Here is a 21,665-nt window from a genome sequence, read left to right on the forward strand (position 1 = left end):
GTACCACCCCACCAACCTCCGGATCCAACGCATCATCCTCCGAAACTTCCACCATCTGCATTCCGAACCCACCACCAAAGACATTTTTCCATCCCCACCCTTGTCTGCCTTCCGGAGAGACCACTCTCTCCACAACTCCCTTGTCTGCTCCACACTCCCCTCCAGCCCCACCACACCTGGCACTTTTCCCTGTGAAGTGAAGTGCTATACCTGCTCCTACACCTCTCCTCTCACCCCTATCCCAGGCCCCAAGAAGACTTCCCACATTAAACAGATGTTCACCTGCACATCTGCCAGTGTGGTATACTGCATCCGCTGTACCCCGTGTGGCTACCTCTACATTGGGGAAACCAAGCGGAGGCTTGGGGACCGCTTTGCAGAACACCTCCGCTTGGTTCACAATAAATAGCTGTACCTCCCAGTCGCGAACCATTTTAACTCCCCCTCCCATTCTTTAGATGACATGTCCATCATGGGCCTCCTGCAGTGCCACAATGATGCCACCCGATGGTTGCAGCAACAGCAACTCATATTCCGCTTGGGAACCCTGCAGCCCAATGGTGTCAATGTGGACTTTACAAGCTTCAAAACCTCCCCTCCCCCTACCGCATCCCAAAAAGAGCCCAGCTCATCCCCGCCTCCCTAACCTGTCCTTCTTCCCACCTATCCCCTCCTCCCACCTCAAGCCCCACCCCATCCCTTACCTACTAACCTCATCCCACCCCCTTGACCTGTCTGTCCTTCCTGGACTGACCTATCCCCTCCCTACCTCCTCACCTATACTCACCTTTCCTGGCACCATCCCCGCCTCTTTAACTTGTCTATCTTCTCTGCACCTATCTTCTCCTCTATCCAGCTTCCATCTGCCTCCCCCTCTCTCCCTATTTACTTCAGAAACCCCTCCACCATTTCTAAAGAAGGGTTTAGGCCTGAGATGTTAGCTTTCCTGCTTCTATCATGCTGCTTGGCCTGCTGTGTTCATCCTGCTCTACACCTTGTTATCTCAGGTCATTGTAAGTCGGTTGTTAAAGTAATTATTAGCACTCTCTCCAATCATAGAAGCACACCTGACTATAGACCTGTTAGAAATATCTGGACAAGTCAATTTGGCTTTTCGCATTGTCATCCCAAACAGTCTCATCTTTTAAATTGGTCACTCAAAATTTTGTGCACCTGCGGCGCTGTCAGTTAAAGCTGTGTTTATGTGGAATTGTTGCGTTCTCAAAGGATTCATCATGTCTCTGTCTCTCTCTAAGTTGAATGCACTAGAGTCATAGAGTCATACAGCATGGAAGCAGGCCGTTTGCCTCAATTCATCCATGCCATTCCTAAACTAAGCTAGTCCGACTTGTCTGCATTTGGTCCAAATCCCTCTAAACCTTTCCCATCCATGTACCTGTCCAAATGTCTTTTAAATGTTCTAGCTAAGAAAATCAATATATTTACGAAAGGTGTAATAGGTTGTAGACAAATGTGTGAAACCTTGCTGTAAAATCAATAGTCACAGATCCTGAAGTGTTTCACAAGTTAATGAAACATTTATGAACATGTTTTCTAGCCCAGTAAAACGCTTTCTAAATCCTGTGTGAGTTTTCGTTTCACGTTACGATTCCCGTCGAGACCAATAACTTTTGAAAAACAGATTTGAGTTGCCGATGATTTACTCAAAGGATCTCATGACGAGATTTCGCCTTGTAAGAATTTTAGTGTGTTATGCTTCAGTGGGATAGCATGCTGGAAATCAAGCCCCACTATTCTCAGGGTCATTGCCGAAGTTAAAGAGTTCTGAAAAGTGCACAGACTTTCCCAGTTTACTTGTCTTTTAGACCCAACTTGATGAGAAAAAATTTTTTGAACAAGCATTGTGATTTATTACAAGTCGTAGGTTCGAGCTGCAGTAGATAATTATGAACTGTCAGTGTAAACTCTACTTGTTAAAGCTCTAATCCCCCTATATAAAAGGTAAATTCACCATAGCCCCTCATTAGGGAGAGGGTCAGTTGGTGCTAGTTTAGTCTGTGGGTCACTACCAATAATCCATGTAGTTTAGGCCTTCAGATGAGGGGTGAAATGGAGAAAGAGAGTCCTTCATGGTAACCTCAGCCAGCACGAGAATTAAGACCATGCTGTTAGTGTCACATTGCCAACTGAGCTAACTGACCCCCGAATGCACTCCCGTAAACTCCCCCTTTCTCTCGCACACACAGGAAGGGAATAGCCATTGTAGATGCAGGCAAAGCCTGGGCAAGCAGTTCAATGGTGTCTGTTTGCAAGATCAGCTTACGTTGATCAGAACACTGCTTCTCAATCTTTCTTCTCCGGATGTTTTCACTTGTTTGTAAGATGCTCAGGGTGGCCGGATCACACTTATCAAAGGTCTCTGACGTGTTTATCAAAAGTTACGGCTCAAAGTGACTGCTGAAGGGACAAGGAACTGGTTTTATTCCAGTTTAAACGTCCCTTTACTACGGAAATCAGAGCTCTGAATCTGGTTGAGTTCTAAAGGCTTCTCCCTATCTTGTTCACAGTGCCAAGCCAGCCAACCACCTGTGAACCAATCACATCATTGTTGCCAGGCAGGGGGGCCTTTGTCATCAGTAACAGGTCACTGTTACACAGACCAATCAGGTACTTGTTGCTGGCTGAATCTCCATTTGTACACACCTTTCTCCTACTGCAGCTGTGTAAGCAATACCGATAGTGAGTAGCCGCTAACTTGCTTTAAAAAAAAGTGCAGTGATCCTTGGTTTTAAAAGAGTTCTTTTCCCATTTCATCCCACAATTTAAAAAATAAAGAAAAATGAAATATGAGCTTTATAACCGTAATAGATATGCTAAAAATAATGCTGACTAGCCATGACTCGGTAAAGAACATGTAATATCTCCCCAAACCCTCTCTAGTTCCACACAGAAGAAAGCCTATATGCTTTGTTTATACATTACACAGCACTCTTGACAAACTATTGTCTTTACAGGAGCCAGGTAGGAATGATTACTACTTGCCAACAGGCTCTCTCCTTTACATTTTGCTGCACTGTACCATCATCAATCGCTTTTTGAATGTCATTTCCGTGACTTCTGAGTGTGCTCAAACAACCTTTCCACGGGGAACTGACCTTGTCTGGGTGACATCCAAGCTGACTGGTCCAGTTTCCTTCGGCTTCCTCTTGCACCAGAGACTGTGCTCCCAATCCAATTCTGTTTGGTCGCAAGCAGAGAACGGTCTCTTCTACTGCTGTTTATATAATCATAGAATGTTACAGTCCAGATGGAGGCCATTCGACCCATCATGTCTTCTGTGGACCACAAAAGAGCTATGCAGCCAATCCCCCTCTCCATCCCTATTTCTGTCATTTCTTTCTGCTCTGTGTAAGAGCCAGTTCTTGGATTTCAGTTGAATCTAAGCCGGACCCCTTCCCCCACCTCAGTCTCTTGGCAACCAGGTGACATCAGCATATTGCTGGGCAGATCTAATAGGACGTTACATGTTCCATTTTATTTTGAATTGAAAGAGACCGTTTAGAACTTAACCGTCTTTCTAAAACCTCACCCCCAAAAGCAGACTTTTCCTGAGAAAGCCAGGGGGCAGGTGAGGGACATGTTGGAAGTAGCATTTAGGGAACTCTCAATGTTAGCTTTTGATAATCTGAGGAGAATGGGAAGAAGGAACTTTCAGAATCTGGAGGGAAGGCTAAGCTGACAAAATTCTATCTCTAGTCCAAAGGGGTAGACATAGATAGAGGAGACCTCCTGTTTGGTCACAGCAGAACCGGGGATATTTTACCCACTTACCCCTTGTCTTCAGCATATATACCACCTTCTCCTAGCTACCAATCAGTTCCCAAGGGTTGATAAATTAACTCTGCTTTCTCTCCACGGATAATGCCAGCCCTGCTGAGTTTCTCCAGCATTTTCTATCTTTGTGACATAAATGAAATCCCTGATCCTAAGATTAAGACTGAGATGATTGAAAATGTCCTCATTCATAGGATGGGGAGTCTGTGAAATTTTCTGCCCAGAGGATGGTGGAAGCTCAACATTGTGTGTGTTCAAGATACAAATTGATAGGCTTCTGGAGACTAAAGGGATATGGAGGTTATGTGGGGAAATGTCAGTAGGCATGGTGAATTAACCATAGTTCAGAATGGTGAGGTAGGTTGATGGGATGAATGGCCTACTCCTGTTCTCTATCAGAGTGGAAGATGGTGCAAGACATCTTTATTTGTATTTTGTGTGAGTGAGTGAGTGTGTATGTGTGTGTGTGTGTGTGTATCGGTGTGTGTCTGTGGGTGGGTGTATTGGACGGAGTAAGGGACGGTCTGCAGAATGGAGCCAATGAAAGGGAGCACGAGACCAGGTATAATGGGAGCTGCAGATGCTGGAGAATCTGAGATAACAAAGTGTGGAGCTGGATGAACACAGCAGGCCAAGCAGTATCTTAGGAGCAGGAAAGCTGACGTTTCGGGCCTAGACCATTCATGAAGGGTCTAGGCCCAAAGCGTCAGCTTTTGTGCTCCTAAGATGCTGCTTGGCCTGCTGTGTTCATCCAGCTCCACACTTTGTGATACATGAGACCGGGTATCTATTTTCCCTGCATGAACAAAACCAAAGTCTTTGCCAAAAATAAACCTTTCTTCCTTTTGATGAATCGTCTGTTTCTCAGTCTGTGCCTGTTTGTCATCACTGAATTTAATATTTGCTCTGCCACAGATAACGCAAGCCGACGAAGCTTTAAACAGAGCGTCAAGCAAGGATGGGCATATATTGGTCGGAAAATGGTAAGTCAGTGATAGTTTGGAAGGAATTTCTTTACACCAGCATGCTGGATGATCCCAGAGAGTTGTGTTGATGGGGTCATTTTGAGGGATGGGACTCAAATTGGTCAAAGTGTGATTGGCCATGGGCTGGAGAGAGGGTCTTAAAGGAAGACAGAGGGAGAATGTGGTAGATGGCCAAAGAGACTTATTTGGCCATGGGGTTGGAGGAAGTTCCAAAGCACAGGACCTGGCATAACCACCAACAGACAAATGATTGAAATTGAGAGTAATGGTAAATTAGAGACAGTGTAGAAGCCTCCAAAGGCTTGAAGCTGGTGAAGACTGGAGATGAGAGTGTGAGGCTGTGGAGAAATCAGAACAGAGGAGAGACCAATGAGAGAAATTTGTTTGAAAAATAAAACTCTGGGTGTGACAAATATTTGTCAGGGACATGTGGTGCAGTGGTAATGTCTCTGTGCCTGGTGGATCTGATTCATCACCTATCCCAACATTTTGGGAAAATGAGCCAATCCTATGTCATTGCTGTCAATTTCTCAGAAGTAGCTGCTTTTATTCTCATTTGCAATTCATAGAAATATACTCTCAGATGTCACCAGTCTGTGTTAAATATTTACACCTGGCTCCTAATAACATGCTGGAAGTGAAGTAAAAGTCATCAAGTGTTGTATTTGGAATAAAATATTTGACCGTGGCTCAAAACGTGACAGTGAAGGAACAGTGATATTTTTCCAAGGTGGGGTGATGAGTGGCTTGGAGAGGAACTTGCACGGGGTGGTGACCTTATCCTTCCAGATGGAAATAGTTGTGGGGTTGGAAGGTGCTGTTGGAGGTGTCTTGGTGAGTTGCTGCGGTGCATTTTGTAGACGGCACTCAATGCTACAATGATGCTTAGAAGTTAGGAGGGGTGAGGGATGAGGTGGTGGTTCTGGATTGTTGTTTGCTCTGTGCTGATCCAAGTGAAAGCAGTAACAGAACTAGACCATTCAGCCCCTTGAGCCTGCTACATTATTCAGTATGATCACGGCTTTTCAGACTGTGACTGTAACTGTAACTCTAAATAACCTAACGTTGAATGTGAGGGATAATAGGAACTGCAGCTGCTGGAGAATCTGAGATAACAAGGTGTGGAGCTGGATGAACAGAGCAGGCCAAGCAGCATCTTAGGAGCAGGAAGGCTGACGTTTCGGGCCTAGACCCTTGCTGCTCCTAAGCTACTTGGCCGATTGTGTTCATCCAGCTCCACACCTTGTTATCTAACATTGGATGTATTGAACAACCCAGCTTCCACTGCTCACTGGTTTTCAAAGATTCGTAACCCTCTGAGAGAAGAAATTCCTCCTCATCTCCATCTTAAGTGGGAGATCCCTCCTCTTAACTGTCCCCACAAGGGGCAGACTCCCCCCACAAGGGGAAATTGTCCTCTCTGCCCCTACACTGTCAAACCCCTCAGAAAGGTGTCTGTCTCAGTAAGTTCACCTGTCATTCTTATAAACTCCAGTGGATATAGGCCAGGCTTGGTTCTGTCATCCAGACCATCGGTGACACCACCTCTCGAATACTCTCTGATGAAGGGTCTAGGCCCGAAACGTCAGCTTTTGTGCTCCTGAGATGCTGCTTGGCCTGCTGTGTTCATCCAGCCTCACATTTTATTATCTTGCATTCTCCAGCATCTGCAGTTCCCATTATCACTCTCGAATACTGTGTGCAGTTTTGGTCTCCTTTTTCAAGGAAGGTACAAATCAGTCGGGTGGCAGTTCAGAGGAGGTTCCCTGGATTAAAACCTGGAATGAGGGAGTTGTTTTGTGAGGACAAGCTGGACTTGTTTTCACTGGAGTTCCGCGGAGCAGGGTGTGATTTGACTGAGGGTAGCAAGATCTGGATTAGGGTACTGTTTTAAAAGTAGGACAGAGGTGAGGAGGAATTTTCTCTCGGAGGCTTGTACAACAATAAAATTCTATACCTCAAGCAGCCAGTTCTGGAGGGTTTGAGCAGTAGAATGAGGCTGAATAGCCTGGATCTATTTTCTCTGGAGTGTTGGAGACTGAAGGGGGACGTTATGGAGGGTTATAAAATCATGAGGGACATGGATTGGGTGAATAACCATGGTCTTTTTTTCCCGGGGGGTGGAGTCCAAAACTAGAGGGCATGGGTTTAAGGTGAGAGAGGAAAGAGATAAAAGAAACCTGAGGGGAAACATTTTCATGCAGAGGGTATTGCGTGTATGGAATGAGCTGTCAAAGGAAGTGGTGGAGGCTGGTACAATTACATTTTTTAAAATTCATTCACAGTATGAGGGCGTAGCTTGCCCATCCCTAAATGCCCAGAGGGCAGTTAAGAGTCAACCACATTTTTAGAGTCATTAGGGATTGAAATGTATAAAATAACCAGAGGGTTAGATAGGGTGGATAGGGAGAGCCTTTTTCCTAGGATGGTGACGGCGAGCACGAGGGGGGCATAGCTTTAAATTGAGGGGTGAAAGATATAGGACAGATGTCAGAGGTAGTTTCTTTACTCAGAGAGTAGTAAGGGAATGGAACGCTTTGCCTGCAACGGTAGTAGATTCGCCAACTTTAGGTACATTTAAGTCATCATTGGATAAGCATATGGATGTACATGGAATAGTGTAGGTTAGATGGGCTTGAGATCGGTATGACAGGTCGGCACAACATCGAGGGCTGAAGGGCCTGTACTGTGCTGTAATGTTCTATGTTCTGTGTTCTATGAAACTGCCATCTTTACCTGGTCTGGCCTACATGTGACTCCAGACCCACAGCAATGTGTTTGAACTGCCCCCTGGGCATTTAGGGATGGATAATAAATGCTGCCTGGCCAGTGATGCCCTCATCCTGTGAATGAATTTTTTAATTTAAAAGTTGCTGTGGTTCTGGAGTCACATATAGGCCAGACCAAGTAAAGATGAAAGTTTCCTTCCCTAAAGGACATTAATAAACCAGATGGGTTTTTCCTGACAATCTGGATATTTATTGAATTCATATTCCAACATCGGCAGTGGCAGGATTCGAACCTGGGTCCTCAGAACATTTCCTTAAAAGTCCAATGATAATACCCCAAGGCCATTGACTTTAAAAGGCATCAGAATGCGTACGTCAGAAGTCAGGGTTTAGAGCAATTTGGAAAATGGGACTGGATTAATTTAGGAAAATAGTTGGTGTGAATGAGTTGGACCAAGGGGTCAGTTTCTGTGCTGTACAGCTCTGTGGCTGTATGACAGTGGGGACACATCACTGAATATTTTTAAGGTGGCGGTAGAGACTTGTTCAGCAACAGAATCATAGTTTGAGGCGAAAAGGGAATGTGGTATCTGAAAGACAGAGATTCGCCATGATTGAACGTTCGAGCAGGCTCGAGGGGCTGAATGGCCTACATATGTTTGATGTGGTTTCCTGAGACTTGCTCAGCCATTGGAAAAGATTGGGCAGACCAAAACAAAACCAACAAGTGCTACAGGGACAGTGGGAACCTGCTGTGAGGTGCAGGCTAATGACTCTTACCTCCCACGTCCTGCAAGAGGAGAATCTCCTGTAGAGATTGTATGTGAATGGGAGAGAGAGAGAGAGATTGTATAGTGGGGTCACCTGTAGTGCAGCATGAATCCAAGATCCCGGTTGAGGCCACCCTCATGGGTACTGAACTTGGATAAAGTTTCTCCACTCCTGGGAAATACTGGAGAATGAAGTGTGCCCAACTGGACGTATTGATTCCAGTCTTGGGCGACTGTCTGTGCGGAGTTTCTCCCTGTGTCCGTGTGGGTTTCCTCCGGGTGCTCCAGTTTCCTCCCACAGTCCAAAGATGTGCAGGCTAGGTGGATGGGCCATGCTAAATTGTCTGTAGTGTTCAGGGGTGTGTGGGTTATAGGGGATGGGTCTGGGTGGGATGCTGCAAGGGGCGGCGTGGACTTGCTGGACCGAAGGGCCTGTTTCCACACTGTAGGGAATCTAATCTAATCTAATTTAATCCCAGAGTTAAACTAAAACAAACAAAACCTTACTTGCTTTTAATGTCTTCGGACCATTTATATCCTGTCAGCCCTCAGACAGGCTGGAGGGGAAAGGGTGCTCTGATGAAGCTCATAATAAGCTCTTCAGCTCTGATGAAGAATCATCTGGATTCAAGACATTACCTTGCTCCCTCTCACTTTCCCTCTCTCTTTCCCTGGATGCTTTCTGACCCACTGTGATTTCCAGCGTTTTTAGTTCAGATTCAAGCATCTACAGTAATTTGCTTCCATAATGTTGTGCTGAACTTTTATTTATCTTATTTAAGGCACCATCTGCATTATTTTGTAGGTTCTGATCAGCTCACTTTATATAATATCTTTGAGGAGACACAGAGAGAGATTAACCACAATGGTTCCAGGGCTGACCATATTTTGGAACAAGGTTAGGCCGATGAAAATGAGGTGGATCTTCCTGGAGTTAAGAATTCTAGAATCCCTACAGTGTGGAAACAGGCCATTCAGCCCAACAAGTCCACACCGCCCCTCCAAAGAGCATCCCACCCAGCCCCCTACCCTTGCATTCCCCATGTCTAACCCACCTACCCTAAACATCCCTGGACACTATGGGTAATTTAGCCTGGTCAATCCACCTAACCCGCACATCTTTGGACTGTGGGAAGGAACCCACACAGACACGGGGAGAATATGCAAGCTCCACACAGACTGTCGCCCGAGAATGCGATCGAATCTGGGTCCCTGGCACTGTGAGGCAGCAGTGCTAACCACTGAGCCACCCAAAAGGCGGTCAAGGGGAGATTGGATATGAGTCATACAAGATTATAACCACTTTTATTCAGGGAGAGGTGATGACCTGCAACTGTCTGCCCACTGTGGAAGGCAATCGGTGATCGGGTAGCCAGCTGAATAATAAAGCTGTAGGAGTACAGGGACTGGGAGCACTCATGTTATGTGGTGCAGTGACTGAGGGGTTAAGGTGATGGACTGCGATGCAAACGTGGCTTTGAATCCCGTTCTCGCCATCCTTTCCATAAATGGTGACTGTTCTGTCATCCTTTGCGCTTGTGGCACAATGGTAATGTCCCCACCTCTGAGCCAGGAGGCCCGGGTTCAAGACCTGCCTGCTCCTGTTCCAGAGATGTGTAAAACATAGATGAGCAGCATGACCTGCATTATTGAATGCCTGTATTCAGATATTCTCATTGTTCTTATGTTACTTAGCACTCCATAAAGAAACAGTGCATCAATTCGGGGTAACAGTAAATGGGGAAGGTGGGGGGAATCCTTGGGGAGGGATGGTGTTGGTTTGTTAATTGTGTTCAATAGATGCCAGTGAAAATGAAGAGAGGTATGGAATAAATACTAGTACAAACCGAAAGAACTGCGGACACTGTAAATCAGGATCAAAAACAAAGTTGCTGGAAAAGTTTGGCAGCATCTGTGAAGGAGAAAACAGAGTTAATGTTTCGGGTCCGGTGACCCTTCCTCAGGAAGTATAGACCTGTTGGGCTGAATGGCCTCTATCTGTATTGTGCAGTTCACATTACCGAGCCTTGTACCCTCCTGTCTCTGAGCCGAGAGGACTCCCCCTGAGCCATGTTAAGGGCCTTGAAGAGCCAGGCCAGTATGAGTTCCCTGTGTTTTGTTTTGCAGGACGTTGCTGACTTTGAGTGGGTTATGTGGTTCACCAAGTTTCGAAACTACATTCTTTTCGCCTTATCTGGCCATGTTCTGTTTGGTAAAGCTATTTCCATGACGGTTCCTCAGGTGGGTGCCACTTCCTTTCTGCCTGTTAATGTTGTTGTTTCTTCCTTGGAATATGCAGAAGTCCAAAGGGATGCTATTTATTGAGGCGTTCTAGAACTAACTCAGATGCTGTGGGATTTTGTAACTGTGATTACAGTGTGTTTTGGTAAGTGAAATCTTCGGGAGATGACGGTTGGAAGCTGTGTCCAGCACAGTGGCCGTTCCATGTGAAATCGGACTGTCTGAGTAACAGAGGGTGCCACGTTCTGTGGCTGCAGGTGGTTGGCATTGTGATTCTTCACCCCCCCCCCCCCCCCCGCCTCCCCAGAGCCTAGGCATTGGGATAATCCATGGTCATGGCCATCATACAAACAGGGAGCAGGAGTAGGCCACTCATCCTTCCAAACCTGCCCCATGTTAGTCTTCCAAACACTTTGCAATCGAGAGTCTCTCCACAATGAAGTATCTGAGTGATCAGTAGGAGCTAGGTGAAGGCAGGAAGAGGTAATGCAGACAGCATGGGCAGCAGTGTGAGGGCGAGGTGGAGAATCAGGCATGGGTCCTGAGTGACAGCGGGTGCTGCCAGTTTAAGCAGGGGCCATGGATGAACAATGGCAGAGCCATATGAAGACACCCCCCACCCAATTACTAGTCTGCCACATCCAGACTGCAGGAATTATTTTTAACTCATTCACGGGATGTGGGCATCTCCTGGCTAGGCCAGCATTTCATAGAGTCATAGAATCCCTACAGAGTGGAAACAGGCCCCTCGGCCCAACAAGTCCCCACTGAACATAGTGCATCCCACCCAGACCCATCCCCCCCAAAACCCACCTAATCTACGCATCCCTGAACACTATGGGCAATTCAACATGGCCAATCCACCCTAACCTGCATAACTTTGGACTGTGGGAGGAAACCCACGCAGACACGGGGAGAATTTGCGAACTCCACACAGACAGTTGCCCGAGGGTGGAATTGAACCTGGGTCCCTGGTGCTGTGAGCCACCATGCCACCCTATTTATTGCCCATCTGTAGTTGCCCAGAGGGCACTCAAGAGTTGACCACATCGCTTTTGGTCTGGAGTCACACACAGACCCAGACCAGGTAAGGATGGCAATTTATTTCTTTGAAGTGAACCAGATGGTTTTACAACAGTCGACAACAGATTCACGGTCGTCATTAGACTCTTAATTCCAGATTTGTTAATGAATTCAGTTCCACTATCTGCTGTGGCAGGATTCAAACTCAAGTCCCCAGAACATTTGCTGAGTTTCTGCATTAATAGTCTGATGATCATACCACACAGCCATTGCCTCCTCATTTGACCCTTCTGAGGGTGGAGGGTGGTCACTGAGGAGTCTCATGCGCCCACACTCCCAGGACGATGTCACTTGCCCGTCTGCCCAGCTGCCTGTCCACCGGCCTGCTAATCTCTGTGCACGAAGATGTTGTTTCCAGGAGTTTCCAGTGTGGCCAATTCCTCGTTCCATCCTCCCTCCAAGAGGTGGCTTGCTTGTGCCTGTGTGCTTTTGCTATGGATTAGCTCAGCTGGCTGGATGACTGGTGTACAATGCAGAGTGATGCCAACAGTATGGGTTCAATTCCTGCATTGGCTGAGGTTACTGTGAAGAGCTTTCTATCTCAACCTCCCACCTTATTTGAGGCTCATGGCCCCTCAGGTCAGACCAGCACCATTCATATTCTGTCTCTAATGAGAAGGTGGTCTTCTGGGAGTATAGTGACATTACCTTCACTTTTACTCTACCTTGGGAATGGGGACCAGTGTTGCTACTGCCACCTGCTGTGTTCAGACCAGGTTGACAGGTTTTGCGATATCAGATAACAAAGTGTGGAGCTGGATGAACACAGCAGGCCAAGCAGCATCTCAGGAGCACAAAAGCTGACGTTCAGGCCTAGACCCTTCATCCTAAAAAGGCGCAGTTGTAGTATGGCGCATTGACCTCTACATCGTTGAGGCCAAACGCCAACTCTCCAACACCACCTCCAACTGCCCCCTTGATCATGACCCTACCCTCGAGCACCAAACCATCATCTCCAATACCATCCATGACCTCATCATCTCAGGTGACCTCCCACCCACAGCCTCCAACCTTATTGTTCCCCAACCCCGCATGGCCCTTTTCTATCAAAAGGATGAAGGGTCTAGGCCCGAAACGTCAGCTTTTGTGCTCCTGAGATGCTGTTTGGCCTGCTGTGTTCATCCAGCTCCACACTTTGTTATCTCAGATTCTCCAGCATCTGCAGTTCCCGTTATCACTGACAGGTTTTGCGAAACGGAGACACAGAGTCTTACTCTGAAATTGTGCAAGTGATCTTACCGGACAGCTGTTGGTTATTGCCCACCTTGGTCTGAGGTGACGCTAATCCCCCAGACTTCGGGGGCGGGGGGTGGAGTGGGGGGAAGCTGCGTCCCAAGCCCTGCTTGTGTCGGCTTTTTCCGAAAGCATGGTTTTACAAAAGGGACGGAGATTTAATGATATCTACCAGCTGCGTATTCTCACGGGTTTGGTCTGGTCACAGGGTTATTGATACGCAAAATGTAGGTTGTTTCTGCCCAGTTCCCAGGGTATTCCTCAGGTTATCAAAAATATTCTATGCTGAAACAGTTTGTGCCCCTTGAAAAGTAGCTTATAGACCACACCTGCCCAATGATGGCTAGCTTGCAATTGCCAGAATTTGGAGTCAGTGAGATAATTGGCATTGAAATTATAAACTGGAAAGCTTCAATAGAAACTGAGGCACTTCACTGAATGATACAGTACAGAGAAGGCCATTTAGCCCATAATAGCTGCTCTGGACACAGAAGAATTTGTACACCACACAGCGATGCAACCTATTGGCAGAGGCTGGATTTTGGCTGACAATATTGAATTGAGGTAAAAGCCTTTGGACTGTGATCCTGACCCATGTCTGTTTGCTCATCTTTTCAGTTTGGTATTTTTGTTTGTTCTTTCATGCTGACAAGGCAGCATTTACAGTCATAGAGTCGTAGTGTTACACAGGTTGGAAACAGGCCCTTTGGCCCAAACTGGTCCATGCTGATCATGGTGCCCATTCAGCTAGTTCCAATTGCCTGCATTTGGTCCATACCCTTCCCACCCATGTACCTATCCAAACGTTTTTTGTATGTTGCTATTGTACCTTCCTCAACCACTTGCTCTGGCAAACCATTCCATTGACGCACTACTCTCTGCGTGAAGAAGTTGCCCTTCAGGTCCTTCTTAAATCTTCCCCCTCTCACCTTAAACCTATGCCCTCTGGTTTTCTACTCCCCATCCCTGGGAAAAAGACTGTATGCATTCACCCTATCTCTGCCCCTCATGATTTTATACACCTCAGTAATGTCACCCTTCATCCTCCTACATTCCATGGAATAAAGTCCTACCTTGGCCAACCTCTCCCCATAACTCTAGTCTAGCTTACCGTTCCTGGCACCATCCTCGTAAAGCTTCTTTGCACATTTCCCAGTTTAACTGTGTCTTTCCTATAAACAGGGTGACCAAAGCGATACGCAGTACTGCAAGTGTGACTTCACCAACGACTTATACAACTGTATCGTAACATCCCAACTTCCATACTCAGTGCCTCGACCAATAAAGGCCAACCTGCTAAATGCCTCTTCCCCACCCCGTTCCACCTGTGATGCCGCTTTCAATGAACTATGTATTTGCACTCCAACGTCCCTCTGTTCCACAACATTCCTCACAATCTTACCATTTACTGTATAAATCCTGTCTTGGTATGACTTTCCAAAGTGCAAACCCTCACACTTATCAGTATTGAATTGAACTTGCCAATCCCAATGTATGCCTTCTTCTTTTTCCTGGCCAGACCCTCAATATCCCTCATCAGCTAGGGATCCCTAAACCTGCCAGCTTTTCCCTTCGCTGTAACAGAGTCATACAGTCCCTGAATTCTTGATCTCACACTTTTAAAAGCCTCCCATTCACCAGTCATTCCTTCTCCTTCAAACAAACTCACCCTATCAACTGTTGCTAGATCCTGCCTAATGACTCCAAAATTGGCCATGCTCCAGTTTAGCACTTTAACCTGTAGACCTGTCTTATCTTTTTCCATAACTATGTTAAAACTAAGAGATAACAAAGTGTGGAGCTGGATGAACACAGCAGGCCGAGCAACATCTTAGGAGCACAAAAGCTGATGTTTCGGGCCTTGACCCTTCATCAGCTTTTTCTGATGAAGCGTCTAGGCCCGAAACGTCAGCTTTTGTGCTCCTAAGATGCTGCTTGGCCTGCTGTGTTCATCCAGCTTCACACTTTATTATCTTGGATTCTCCAGCATCTGCAGTTCCCATTATCTCTTAAAACTAAGAGAGTTATGGTCACTGGACCCAAAGTGCTCTCAGACTGACACTTCAGTCACTTGCCTGACCTCATTTCCTAAGAGGAGGTCCAGTGTTGCACCCTCCTGAGTTGGGCCCTCCACATATTGATTTCAGAAACTTTCTTGGACATAACTGTTTGTTGCCCGTACCTAATTATTGTTGTGGGTCTGGAGTCACGTAGAGGCCAGACTGGGTAAGAATGCCAGATTTCCACTGCAGATAGGTTTTAACAACAACTGATGATAGTTTTCATGGTCACTATCACTGAGATTAACTTTAAATTCCAGACTTTATTAATTGAATTTAAATTCCACAAGATGCATCGGTGAGCTTTGAACCCACAGCCTCTGTATTGCTAGTATGGTGACGTGACAAATATGCTGCCATCCCCCACTGGATGATCTATACCTTTTAATATTGTGAACAGTTATTATATGACCAGTGTTCTGTCTTTACACAGTACAGATCCATGTATTTTATGATTTACGGGATGCTGGCAGTTCTGGCTACAATGGGTCTCTCATACCTGACGCTGATCCTGGTCCACTGCCTTCTGCTGTACAGCATCGGTTTAGCTAAACAGAAGTGGCTGTGTTTCGCTGCTGGCCTCTGCAGCTTAGCAACATTCAAATTCGAACCCGTGAGCTCTTGGCAGGTAAGAGTGTCTCGAATAGGAGCAGGCCCTGGAGCTTGTTCCATTCAATAATGATTTCCCTCTTCCACTTTTCCTTCTGTCCCCTCATCCTTTCATTCACTGCGCAATGTTGTAAATAGCTGGTTGAGAGATGGACAGGACTGGCAGCTTAACATTCCAGAGAGGCATGATAGAGTGGGGTAGGAATGAGTTGGGGGAATTGTGTTAGTGATTCGGGAGAATATCACAGGACTGCTGAGGGAAGACACCTTGAAGGGTTCATCCAGCAAGACTACATGAGTAGAATTTAGGATTAGGAAGGGTTCAGTCACTTGAATGGGATTGTATTACAGGCTTCCCACAGCTAGTGTGTGATAGAGGGAGAGATATGTGAACAGATTATGGAAAAATGTAAATGTTATGGTGAGTGATTTTAACTTCCCCTGTACTGATGGGGATGTCTTGGCGCTAGGGCTTGGATGGATTTGGAGGAGAAAGGATTTGTTAGGTGTGTCTGGGACGGTTTTCAGAAACTATGTGTAAATAGTCCAACTGGAGAAGGGGCCATCCTAGGCCTGGTTATTGGTGAATGAGCCCAGCCAGTTGATTGAAGTTTCAGTGCGGGAGAATTTCAGGAACAGTGACCATAATTCCGTAAGTTTGAAGTTATTTATGGATAAAGATAAGAGTAGCCCTTGGGTGAAAGTGCAGGCATTTCTGTTATAGCGTGTGTTTCATAAACGTAAATTGGCTGTAAGGTGATTGATGAATAGTGGACTCTGTTTAGATAGTGCAAACTTTCTGCTGTACAGGTGTAGCAATTTCCGTGTAATGCGATTTTCTATGGCGATGTTTTATAGTGCAAGGTCACTCAAGAACACAACTATCACATTATAGGAGAAATACCTGTATTAAATTGGAGGGGTAGGCTAACTACCGCAATATTAGACAGGAGCTGAAGAACCTCGATTAGGGGTGGCAATTTAGTCTGCATCTGGCACGTGGGAATCTTTTAAATGCCAGTTGATCAGAGTTCAGGACCAGAATGTTTCTGTGAAAATGAAGAATAAGGATGGCAAGGTTCAGGAACCTTGAATGACAAGAAAAATTGAGAGCTTAGTTGGAAATAAAAACGAGGCATATATAAGCTTTAGGAAACTCAAGACAGCCAGAGCCCTCGAAGAGTACAAAAATAGCGAGCAAGAACTCAAACAAGGAATTAGGGCTAAAAGGGGCCATGGAATGCCTTTGGTGAATGAGACTAAGGAAAATCCCGAGCTATTTTATGCATATACATGGAGCAAGAGGGGAGCTATGGAAAGGGTAGGTCTACTGAAGGATAAAGAAGGGAATTTATGCATGGAGCTAGAGGAAGTGGAAGAGGTCTTTAATGAATACATGATATCTGTATTCATAAAGGGAAAGGACACAAAAGATGGTGAGTCTCAGTACTCACATTCTAGGGCATGTCAATAGAAAAAAGAGGTGCTGGGCATTTTGAAAAGCATTAAGGTATTCAGCTCTCCAGGAGCTGATCGGGTCTATCCCAGAATACAGAGGGAGGCTGGTGAGGAAATTGCTGGGGCTTTGTTCGATGTCTTCATATCCTTTTTAATCACTGGAGAGATCCCGGAGGACTGGAGAGTAGCCAACTTTGTTCCCCTTTCTTAAAATGGGCAACAGGGATAATCTAGGAGATTACAGGCTGGTGAGCTATATGTCAGTGGTAGGGAAATTATCGGAGAAAATTCCTGGGGACAGGATTTAGTCACATTTGAGAAAATGTGGATTTATTCGCAATAGGCAGCACGGCTTTTTGTGGGGAAGGTCCTGTCTCACAAACTTGTTTGAGTTTGTTGAGGAAGTGACAGAGGTGATTGAGGTCAGGGCATTGGATGTTGTCTGTATGGACTTTTGCAAGGCTTTTGACTAGGTTCCTTATGGCAGGCTGACACAAAAGGTGAAGTCACGTGGGGTCTGTGGTGAGCTGGTAAGCTGAATACAGAACTAGATAGAGAGTAGTAGTGGAAGGGTGCTTTTCTGACTGAAGACCTGTGACCAGCATTAGCAATGAGGAGAGATTGGATCAACTTGGTTTGCTTTCACTTGAACGTCAGAAGATGAGAGACACCATGATAGAGGTTCACAAAATTTTAACAGGCATGGATAGAATGGATAGTTGGAGACTTTTTCCCATGGGTGGAAATGTCAATTACTAGGAGACATAAGTTTAGGGTAAAGGGGTGGAAAGTTTAAAGAAGATGTGAAGGGAAGTTTTTTACTCAGAGAGTGGTAAGTGCCCAGAACGCACTGCCAGAGGAGAAATGCAGATGGATGCAATAGCTATGTTTATGAGTCATCTTGACATATACATGAATAGGCAGGAATAGAGGGAATCAGATCAATTAAATCAGAAGGTCTTTTATTTAGGGCCTGTTCCTCTGCAGAACTTTGAGTTTTTATGACAGTCTGTTAATGAAATGAGCAGTTTCTTCTGGATGTGAGTTTGCTCACTGAGCTGGAAGGTTAGTTTTCAGACGTTTCATCACCATTCTAGGTAACATCATCAGTGAGCCTCCGGTGAAGCGCTGGTGTTATGTCCTGCTTTCTATTTATATATTTAGGTTTCCTTGGGTTGGTGATGTCATTTCCTGTGTTGGTGATGTCATTTCCTGTTCTTTTTTTCCAGAGGGTGGTAGATGGGCTCCAAATCAATGTGTTTGTTGATGGAGTTCTGGTTGGAATGCCATGCTTCTAGGAATTCTCGTGCATGTCTCTGTTTGGCTTGTCCAAGGATGGATGTGTTGTCCCAATCAAAGTGGTGTCCTTCCTCATCTGTATGTAAGGATACGAGAGATAGTGGGTCATGTCTTCTCTCTGTTTATTAATTGAATTTAAATTCTCCCAGCTTCAGTATTTGAACATGAGTCTTTAAAACATTAGTCTGTGACACAGAATGGTTAGTCCAATAGTATTACCACTGTGTGACCATCCCCCTTTTTGCTGTCTGCCGATACTGACTATCGGTGTCTTTGCCCTCTCATGTTTCTCATGCTCCTACTTTAGAGGCCAAATCCTTACTGTCTCTGTAATGATGTGTTTCGGTACAATAGGGTTCTTCAGGCTAAAGCTGTGCTGCTTTATGTGTTAAGAAGGCAGCTCTCACTGCCTGCCTCAAGAATGCACAGCAAATTCACCTGCAGAACACATTTCTTCGAGTCCTTCGCTCAAAAGAATATCCAGTGCAATGAAGTAAATGTTGTTCTGATGATTCCTGGAGGGTTGCAATATGGTATTGGGCCAGATCTTTGTAGATCCACTTTTTGGTTAGCCTGTTTTGGAGATCCCCGTTTTCGTGCAGTTGAATTTTCCCTACCTGAACTCTTCTCCGGTCCATCTCATCCTAGACTGGGTTTGTAACAGGCACCTTCCAGCTGCATGATGTCCTGTTCTATGGAGGAAGTGGTTTCACCATCATGCGATGTATGAGCTTTGCATTGGAAAACACCGAGAGGAAAGATGGGAACTACTCGATTCTGGATCTGCTGGTGTACAACTTCTACCTCCCTTTCTTCTTCTTCGGACCGGTAATGACCTTCGATCAGTTCCACGCTCAGGTGAGCTTCAAAACAATGCCCAGGAGATCAGAGAAAGACTTGCATTTATGTATACACCTTCAGGATGTCCGAGAGTGCTTTTACAACCAGTGAGAGATGATAGTCACTGTTGTGACTTTCAGGAACAGTAGCATCCCACAGCAGCCAGAATAGTACTTAGATAACCCAGATGTTGGTATATTGGCTAGGACGCAGGGGTAAATCTCTTCTGCTCTATTTTAGAAAAAAACACCATGGAATCTTTTTAACCCAGGAGAGAGGGAAGAGGGGGTTTTGGTTGAATCTCTGATCGAAACAGAGGTATTCTTGGTAGTATTGCACTGCCTTTGTGCTGTGTTGGAGTGACTATCTACAAGATTGTTCAAGACCTGAGATGATGTAGCTGCTTGTCTGAATGGACATGAGAATTTGCCAGGGAAGAGATAGGCAGTGCAGCAGCAGCTGGCCCTCTCAGGGACCCCACACAGAACAACAGAAAGGCCACACACAGAAATTAAGAGCAACATTGGTCAAGGGTGAGATCTGTCAAATAGCATTTGACCCTGTCCAGGGGTTTTAGATGCAAGGAAAGATTGAAGAAATTGGGTTTATTCTCCTCGGAGCAGAGAAGATTAAGAGGTGACCTTATGGAGGTGTTCAGAATTATGAATCATTTTGACAGGTTGTTCTGTTTCCACTATGTCAGTAACTAGACGCCACAATTTCAAGATTGTCGGCAATAGAGCTAGGAATGAGATGAGGAGAAACTTCTTTACTCAGAGAGTTTGTCAGGATTTGGAATGCACTTCCTGGGATTGTGGTGGAGGAGGATTCCATAGGAGGCTTCAGAAGAGAGCTGGAGATATATTTGGAAGGGATGAAAGGGCTCAGACAAAGGGTTGGAGAATGGGACTAGCTGGGTAGCTCTTTCAGGAGGCAGTACAGATACAATGGGCCTGATGGCCTCCTCCTGTACAGTGGCACTCTGAGTCTATGAAAGAATTTCCTATTATAGAAAATTCTCTTACTCTGAACCTCCCGTATCACAGGTGAACCAAGAAAAGCTTGTTCGGAAAGAGAATGAAATGTGGAACATCAGGAAGTATGCCATTGTGCACCTTGCTGTAATAATCCTTGTGGATATCTGCTTCCATTACCTATACATTCTGACCATCCCTTCGGACCTGAAATTGGTGGCACGCCTTTCCGACTGGGCATTAGGTAAGTCCTGGATTCTCCCATTAGTCCATTGACTCCCACAGCTCCATTCCCGTGCCCAAACATCTCCTCTTAAATCTTGCTTGACCATTATCCCTGACCTCACTGAGGCTTTGGGCTTCCTCACTTCCTTTTCAAATCCTTCCTTGGCTTTCTTTTATGTCGGTCTTGCCCCAGCTGCAACTTCATCTCCAACTGGGGGGGGGGGGGGTGTCATAGCCTCAAAATAAGGAAGAGCTTCTTCTCTGAAAGGGTTGTGAACATGTGGAATTCTGTGCCCAGCAAAGAAGCTCAAGCTGCCTCATTGAATGTTTTTCAGTAAAGATAGATTTTTGAACAGTAAAGGAATTAAGCATTATGGTGAGTGGGCAGGTAAGTGGTGACGAGTCCATGAAAAGATCAGCCATGATCTTACTGAATGGTGGAGCAGGCTCGATGGGCCAGATGGCCTAATCCTGCTCCTATTCCTTATGGCCTTCTGTCACATTCCCTTCCTCTCAGTTTGTGCTATTGTCTGTATTTCTCCCAGCTTTTACAAGCTGTACTATGGAAACCTGAATTCTCCTCAACCCAAAACTGCTATTTTTGCAAAGAAGCGTTTGAAAAAAGTTTTTCTGAAGAAGGGCCCAGACCTGAAACGTCAGTCTTCCTGCTCCTCTGATGCTGCTTGGCCCGCTGTGTTCATCCAGTTCCTCCCCTTATTATCTTCTAAAAAATTAATTTTCTTTTAAAGGAAGTATACTAGTAATGAAGTCTTCCAAGTTTGTTATTTGTTCATAGGATGTGGGTAATGCTAGCAAGGCTAGCATTTATTGCTCATTTGTAATTGCCTTCATACTGAGTGGCCATCTCGGGGACAGTTAGGCCGCTTGGCCTGCTGTGTTCATCCAGCTCCACACCCTGTTAACTCGGATTCTCCAGCATGTGCAGTTCCTGTTATCTCAGGGGACAATTAAGTTAGTGTGGGTCTGGACTCACAAGTTGGCCAGACCAGGTAAGGATGGCAGTTCTTTTTCTAACAATATTGACAACATTACACTCTTGGTTCCAGATTTTTAAAAATTGAATTCAAATTACACTTTCTGCTTTGGTGGGATTTGAACCCAGGTCCCCATGACATTACCTGAGTCTGGGTTTCATGATCATGCCACCAGGCCATTGTCTCCCCAACCTGTTTGGGTAACATTATGAATGCACCTTCCTTGGGGCATCACATCTGAGCTGGAACTTGAATCTGGTGTTTCTAATTCAGAGGGACGGATTCTACCTACTCTGCCCTGAGCCCTCTAATATAAAGGACACCCTACCAAATAGAAACTCAACCCACTACTAATGGCACTGAAATAT

At 45.6% G+C, this 21,665-nt stretch overlaps 1 protein-coding gene across 5 annotated transcripts in view; it reads left to right on the forward strand.

Annotated features, from left to right (window-relative positions):
- LOC125446597 (protein-cysteine N-palmitoyltransferase HHAT-like protein) overlaps positions 1–21,665 on the forward strand; it is a 63,183-nt gene that overhangs the window by 28,605 nt on the left and 12,913 nt on the right. For all 5 annotated transcript variants that reach the window (XM_048520319.2, XM_048520315.2, XM_048520300.2 and 2 more), the window contains 5 exons: positions 4,711–4,778; positions 10,408–10,521; positions 15,331–15,525; positions 18,912–19,121; positions 20,150–20,321. In XM_048520319.2, coding sequence (XP_048376276.1) covers positions 4,711–4,778; positions 10,408–10,521; positions 15,331–15,525; positions 18,912–19,121; positions 20,150–20,321 — 759 coding nt within the window. The remainder of the gene's footprint in view (positions 1–4,710; positions 4,779–10,407; positions 10,522–15,330; positions 15,526–18,911; positions 19,122–20,149; positions 20,322–21,665) is intronic.

Source organism: Stegostoma tigrinum, chromosome 2, assembly GCF_030684315.1.
Source record: "Stegostoma tigrinum isolate sSteTig4 chromosome 2, sSteTig4.hap1, whole genome shotgun sequence".
NCBI classification, from domain to species: domain Eukaryota; kingdom Metazoa; phylum Chordata; class Chondrichthyes; order Orectolobiformes; family Stegostomatidae; genus Stegostoma; species Stegostoma tigrinum.